At 39.3% G+C, this 7,377-nt stretch overlaps 1 protein-coding gene across 1 annotated transcript; it reads right to left on the bottom strand.

Annotated features, from left to right (window-relative positions):
• Nucleotides 1-259: 259 nt before the first annotated feature.
• On the bottom strand, nt 260-6,940 carry LOC139934882 (uncharacterized). Its single transcript, XM_071929303.1, has 2 exons — nt 6,332-6,940; nt 260-1,991 (listed from the first exon to the last, which is right to left on the bottom strand). Exons 1-2 carry the CDS (start codon nt 6,459-6,461, stop codon nt 1,189-1,191), a joined length of 933 nt encoding a protein of 310 aa, XP_071785404.1. The 5' UTR covers nt 6,462-6,940; the 3' UTR covers nt 260-1,188.
• Nucleotides 6,941-7,377: the final 437 nt, after the last annotated feature.

Raw genomic sequence — 7,377 nt, 5'->3', positions numbered from 1 at the left:
AGGAATGGGCTACACAATCATCAATTGGGTAGACATGAACTATTACTGCATCAATTCAATAGTGGGTTTTACATGACATCGTGTGTGCTCGGGCCCTGGTTATTAATGGGCTACATAATCCTTAAATGGGAATTATTACTGCCTCGGTTCAATGGGGGGGGGGGGTTACATTTTAAACTGAACTATTGCACTTTCAACAAAATAACATTTTTTTAAATAAAATATTTTGTATGTATAAGTGACATGTGTTATCGTGATTTTTGTATCCTTTCTATTGTTGGCAGACGCATAAATGATAAAGATACATCATTTTCTCATATGGCGCGAATCCAATTTCAAACCTGCCATTTCCAATTAGCCATATGCTCATTTGTTAGTGAAGTGGTGTAAAGAAAAATCTAATACACTTGTGGAATGTTAAGGATATTCATATAACCCTGATAGTACAAATCTCTATTATATTACAGTAATTCTACACTGTACTATTTTCAGCTCGAATGAATTTTCGAATCTCATGGTTTTTCTGAAAATGATTGCGACGGTTTTGTAATAAGAAGACATACTGGAAACGAGACTACGGTACTGTTTCTTCCGTCTGACTACCCCCGTGCAATCGTGAATTGAGATCTTCACGTCCAATGAGACGTAATAGAACAATTTGGCTGGGCAATGAAGCGACTTGAAATGCAGTCTAGATCACTTCTTGACGTCCAACCCTTACAAAAAATGTCTAATTTACTTCCGATTATTTCTACATGGCTCAACCGACTGATGATGACAAAATAAATGAACACCGACTTGAAAAAAGAATAATGAAAACATGCTGTTTGAGACTAACAGGTCATTGCTTTTTAGTAGACGTGATACTAGTGTACACTTTGGAAGACTACTCTTTAAACCCCAAATATAACTCTCCCCCCTACAGTTTTATAAAACATGTAGTTTTAGGAAAATACGGTTACTGGAAAACTATTTGTGCATGCAGGTGTTTTATAATAATTTATAAAAATTGAAGAACATGACTTTGTGAAGTGGCAAGATTCCGTCAAAAAAGTGGACTTGGCTTGACGAAGAGTTCAGTAATACTTGTTCGATGTTTCAGTTTTCAATGTTTGTTGATGCCGACTCGTTAATGTTCGGCAAGTTCCGCCCTCATTCGGCATTTTGCTCTTCACACAGTGTCAATACCTATGCCAATGAATCGGGACTCTTCGGGAAATCTTCGCAGTCATCCGAACACTGCAACAATCCCATCTCGTCTGTCTTGAAACAGGCAGACTCGTAATGTTTATTCAGGTACGATTTGAGCGCGAAAGTCTTGTCACATCTCTTACATCTGTAGTTCTTAAACGCCGAATGTGTTTGCATGTGAGCCCTCAGGTTTGATCGGTCGGCGAACGCTTTACCACAATGAGCGCACCCAAATGGTTTCTCCCCTGTGTGTGATCGCATGTGACCCTGCAATAGCCAGGGGCGACTGAAGGATTTGTTGCACATCGTGCACTTGTGTTTGAGGTTGTGGGTCAGCACATGCATGGCCAGAGCGGGCATGCTGACGTAAACTTTATTACACAGGTCGCACTTCTTGGCCAGGTTGCTCTCCAGACTTCGGTGTGTTTGTTTGTGTCGTGACAGATTGCTGGATGTGGCGTACTCCTTACCGCACTCGTTGCATCTGTACTTGGGTCTATTCGGATCGATGGTACCCACTGGTGTGGTCCCATTACGTCGTCTCGATCGGCCATCTGTTACGAGGAAAGCATCATACGACAGAAATACCTGATTGGGACTGGTTGGTGGACTCAGGAAACGGCCCGGTTGCTGTTGCACTTGCTCGAGTAGGTCCACAGATATGGGCGAATCGCATAGGGATGAGGATTCGCAAACGGACGCTGATTCGCAAACGGATGACGTTTCGTCGAGGATGGTTGTACGTGTGGGCGTTTCTGGTGGTGATGCTGTGGGTGATGGGATAATGTCATGGATGTAACCTGTTGGGTAAAAAATAGAGGATACAAAGTCATTACAATGCCAAGTTGCAAGAGAACAAAACAAAAATTATATTAATATTTGGTTTGCGTTAACACCATGTGTGTATCGACTAGCTAGGTAAATTGTGTTATTTTACCAAGTATTTATTGATACCTCACCATGCAAGGCCTCAATCCCATATAAATTATATTCACAAGATTTAAGTTGCAAAATAAAAGGTCTTGTTTGGGTGAAAATCATCAGCAGTCGAAAACATATATTCGAGAACTGTCTTCAGCCTTGATATTTCTTGCAAATCTTATTTGAACTTGTTTGGAAGGAGTATTTTATAGTGCCACATTCTGCGTGTTTCTGCGTACTGCGACTGGACTTAGGATGTTTCAAGTTGAAAACAAAATGTCACTAGATTTCAAAATAAAGACCGCATATGAAAATTTAATTTGAGAAAATAGTGAGGCACTGTCGGTAACGCGTTATTGCGTTCGCTTTCAAATTTAAAACACAAGTCTTTCATTTGCCATTTGTATGGGAAGAAAACAAATTAGCGGTAAAAAATGTTCACAGAAAATAATTTGCATGTATTTTCTGTGTTCCCTCATACATTAAAATAAAGCATTCTTTGCATGTATTTTCTGTGTTCCCTCAGACATTAAAATAAAGCATTCTTTGTTTCTATTAATGCTTACAAATAACATACATTTTACAATCTTGGAATGCATTTGGTTTTGGAGTATTTCTACAGATCGTGAATCCATTCTAAATGACTTAACCGCTCGTGATCAAGTAAGTTACCGCTATCGGTTAGTACATAGATGCAATTCTTGACTTGTCATTAAAATCAACGGCCATCTGCACAACTTCTTGTCAGGGTCCCGCGGTTTTTTTCCTTGGGAATTACAATTTTGTTCCGGGTCATTGTGTTTGATTAAAATGTGACATTATTTCTCTGACAGTTTGTGTGACGGGGGGAAAAAAACGTGTTGCTGCGTCAGTATTCCTTATAGTATGACTCTTCATCTTAGAACTCATTTTGTCAAGATGTGGGTGGGGTCACTTTGCAAAAAAAAAAGTATTTTTTTAATAATCCATAAAATCTAAAAACTGATAACAGCAATTGTATTTTTTCGTATATTTAGGGTCAATTTGTTTTCAACAAACGAAGGGAATACGACTACGCTGCAAAGTATTTGTGCTCAATTATTTGTCTCGTTAAAATTGATAAAAATAAATTCCCTCTTATAAAGAAATTGAAGAGAAAAATTTGAGATCGGCTCAAACAGGATGACATGTTTCTAATTTGTCTCTAAAGATGAATGCTGATAAAGTTTAGAAACAACTACCTTTAAGGTATTTGTGGTTTGTCATGTGAAGTTTCTTTAAGACTTTCTTTCAAGACAAATTAATATACTAGAAAACATGCCTTATGTTTTCGTCAATGAAATATTATACCAAAAACGCATACAGCAAAATGAAACAAGCCCAACCGTTACCACTGAAACAAGAAGTGGTCATGATTGATGTTTTGTCCACTTTAATTTTAGACTTTCTTTCAAAACAATAAGCTCTAACACATGTAAAACAAACTATTCTTATTTTTTTGTCAATGAAATACTATTAACGAATACATCAAAATGCAACCAGCCAAATCGTTATCATGAAAACAAGAAGTGGTCAGGATTGACCATTGTATTAATATTTTATACTTTCTTTGAAGACAAATAATCTCAACAGATGTAAGAAAAAATGTCTTGTGTTTTCGTCAATAACAATTTACCAAAAATGAATACATCAAAATGCAACAGGCCAAATCGTTACCACATACACAAGAAATGATCATGGTTGATAATTTCTCACTAAAATTGTTTATGAATTCATAAATATATAACTCCTCGCCCATCTGTCTCGAGCTGGAATTCAACCTTCTCAGAATCACAAAACACTCTCCAGTGCTACTGAGCCGATATTCCTTTCTCCTTTTAAACCCGAGTGATTTCTCGTCTTCCATAGACCCCTTTTGTTCAATTAAAAATTATCCCCGAATAAAATGGAACGAAGAGAAAAAGGCATTGAAGGCTGGGTGTTTAAAAAAAAAAAAATAGGGCGACATCTGCCATATAAATTGACAATTCACGGTAGAATAATCAAGTCTTTCTAAAGTCTCAATTCGTCACTGTATCAGACACTGGCTTTTATCTGACACGACTACCGACCAATGTCAACACCCTAATGGATGCTAGGCCAAATCTCTACAAGTGGAAAAGGAGAAGAGGAAAACCATCAGACATATCATGAGAAACTTATCTCAGGTCGGAGTTACAAACATTGGATTCGAGTATGAGGACATTCTTTTGCTTGGAAAAGATTTTAAAAACCCATCACGTTTACTATATATTTAGTTTCATTCAACTCATTGCATTAGCGTGTTAGGTGGTTTTCGGAGTTACAATATTAGCCATTGAATACGACCACCCTTTTGCTTGGAAATGACTTGCAATGCCCAGTCTAATACTTTCAAGTCATTGCATAGTGTATAAGATGTTAGTTTCGGAGTTACAAACATCACCATTGAAAATTATCACCTTTTTCTTGTGAATGACTTAAGATGCCCCTTCTACACGTTTGTACACTTAGTTTCAAGTCATTACATAGCGTATGTTATTGTTGGGGTTACAAACGGTGCCGTTGAATAAGAGGATCACCATTTGCCAAGGAATGATTTGAGAAAACCCATTCTACACGTTTGTTTACTTAGTTTGAAGTCATTGCATAGCGTGTGTTATTTTCCGAGTTTCAAACATAACAATTGAATATGATCACATTTTACAAGGGAATGACTTGAAATATTCCTTCTACACAATTACATACTTATAGTTCCAAGTCATTGCATAACGTATGTTATTTTTGAAATATCAAACAGTGTCATTGAATAAGATCACATTTTGTTTGGGTATGACTTGAGATACCCATTCTACAAGTATTTACTTCCCGTAGAGCAATTTAGCGAGGTTCCCTTACTAAATTGTAGCATGCTTATGAAATTTTACCAAATGTATACCTCATGTGAAAGGACAACAATTTGTTCTACTGTCCAAGTTCTCTTGCTAAATATTGTCAAACATTGCTACATGTTTACAACCATGCTAAAATCTAGCACGGGACCACAGTTTAACTGCTGTCGTGTGAATAGGACTTTGGTTTCAAGTCATAGCGTATGCGTTGTTTACCCGCTGGGCCGCCCTATACACAACGCGCATTCTGCCTTATTGCAAATGAGCCAAAATTACATCCGAAGATGCCCCATCGTCTTATTTATATGCCATCGTCTTTATCTGTCATCGTCTCTCTGCTCTCTACTCTTAAATGTACGGGATGCATAGTCACAAAAACACTGCGCTTGAAGGTTGCGCTTGGCATGCAAAGCAAGTGTATATACATGTACATACACACATCTTGTACAAAACTGTAGTGCTCTTACGTGCTGTGCATAATTGGGTTGACTACTTGTTGAATGCATTTATGGTAACCCTAGGCAGATTTTCATCGTCTTATATATATATATATATAAATATAACATCCCCTCTTCCCCCCACCGTCCACCGACAAATCTTTATTGGTCTTCATTTCTGTCGCCAGTGAGGAGAGGTTTTTTTTCTCTTCGGGGCAATAGGAAGCAATTCAATATTGGGGAAGAGAAGGGGGAGATGTGAGAACTAAGAAAAGCATCTTTAAAAGGTTGGAGCGTCATGTTGTTTGCTCGCGGGTGGGATTGAGTTGGTTCACCTGCTAGGAGAAGCGACAACTGGTAGGAGCATAGGAGTGAGATGGACTGAGGTGAAATCACATAGAAAACTCCTGATCAGAAATTTACATAACGGTGCCAAACAAACTGGCACTTAATACCCTCTAGGCCTGGTTAAGTTTTCTGCGAACGGATTGAGTCATAGATTTCTATGATGGAAGATGTTTATATACGCATCTAAGATATAAAACAACCATGGACGCTAGCTCCACGTATGACAGTGCTCTAGAATTGCAAAGGTTGTGGATTCGAATCCCACCCGAGTAGTATGCCTGTGATTTGTTTTCACAGAACTCGGGTAAGTACTGAGTATACAGTGCTATTAACATACTTCGGTGTAGGGGTAAAACCAAGACGAATATTCTTTTACCCCGATGCAAATTTGTCATATATTAAGCTTCACATTACATTAAGATGGTGTGATGTGTCTTTAGACATATTTTGTTTTTGCCGGCTCAAGATACAGATACAGAGATACAGATACTACGCTACACAAACTGAAAGTTTTTCTGTTTCAAGATAAGATGACTCCAGACTTACCATTATTAAGACGCACACTAACTCCTCCAAAGTGAGACGGTGAGATCGGAGTCGACGCCTCGATAGAAATGTTCCTTGCAATCACTGAGGTGGTGTGCTTAGTTTTCTTGACGAGGAATGAACGAGGCATGGTGGTGGTAGTATCCGGACTGCACCCAGTCCCACAATGATAAGTATGGGAGATGAATCTATAAGACGTCGCGTCTCTCTACTCCACACGTTCAAGAAGTGAGTGATGCTGTCCTGTGATGATGCACACACACAGAAATTGGATGGTGTGTCGTAGCTCTCTGCACACCGTACTCTGAGCAGGTGCCGAGTCGTGAGATCCAACCTCTACTCCGGTCTAATCTATCAACGAGCTCACGGGCCCCTTGAGAAACGTGCGCTCAAATTAGCGACCGCTTCAAAATAATGACAGCAGTGTTGCGGATCGGTACATACTAAATAATATTGCGCATAGAGCGAGTGTATCTCATATGCAATTCCGTAGAGCTTGGATTTTTTTTACTACGCGACTTGTTACTCGTGTCTCTGGTTATTATAGTTTAAAGGGCCCAACCAGTTGACTTGAGAAGGGATTGTGTCCCCATTAGGGACAATTCAGTTTTGAAACGGAACACTCTTCTGAGTAAATAGAGTCACTGGCAACTTTGCTGACCGTCTGATAACTATAGTGCAGCAACGTGTGTCACCCCTCTGTCCACCTACAGATCCTATGTCATGAACCAACAAATGGCACAGGCTGATTTCGCATTTCACTGAAAGTATGTGTCGCTCGTACTAGCGATACTTATATAGCACTTGAAGGGAACAATGACGGTAGAAATCGCTGGCTGCTCGGGCCGTCATATCGGCACGTGCCAGCCACCCCGTCGATAATGAGATGCTATCTGTTAGAGCGCGCGCCGTAACGTGCACTGTCAATCAACCACGAGCGTAGTCCCTTATTGGATGGTTTAAAGACCATTTAAATAAATGGGAGGAGTCTGCCACCCCGTCGATACTGAGTTGCTACTGTTAGAGAGCACGCTGTCACTTGCACT

Source organism: Asterias amurensis, chromosome 3 (genome assembly GCF_032118995.1).
Source record: "Asterias amurensis chromosome 3, ASM3211899v1".
In the NCBI taxonomy this organism is placed as follows: Eukaryota; Metazoa; Echinodermata; class Asteroidea; order Forcipulatida; family Asteriidae; genus Asterias; species Asterias amurensis.
Note: the sequence above shows the minus strand (reverse complement) of the source record. Positions and strands in the feature narration are given on the sequence as shown.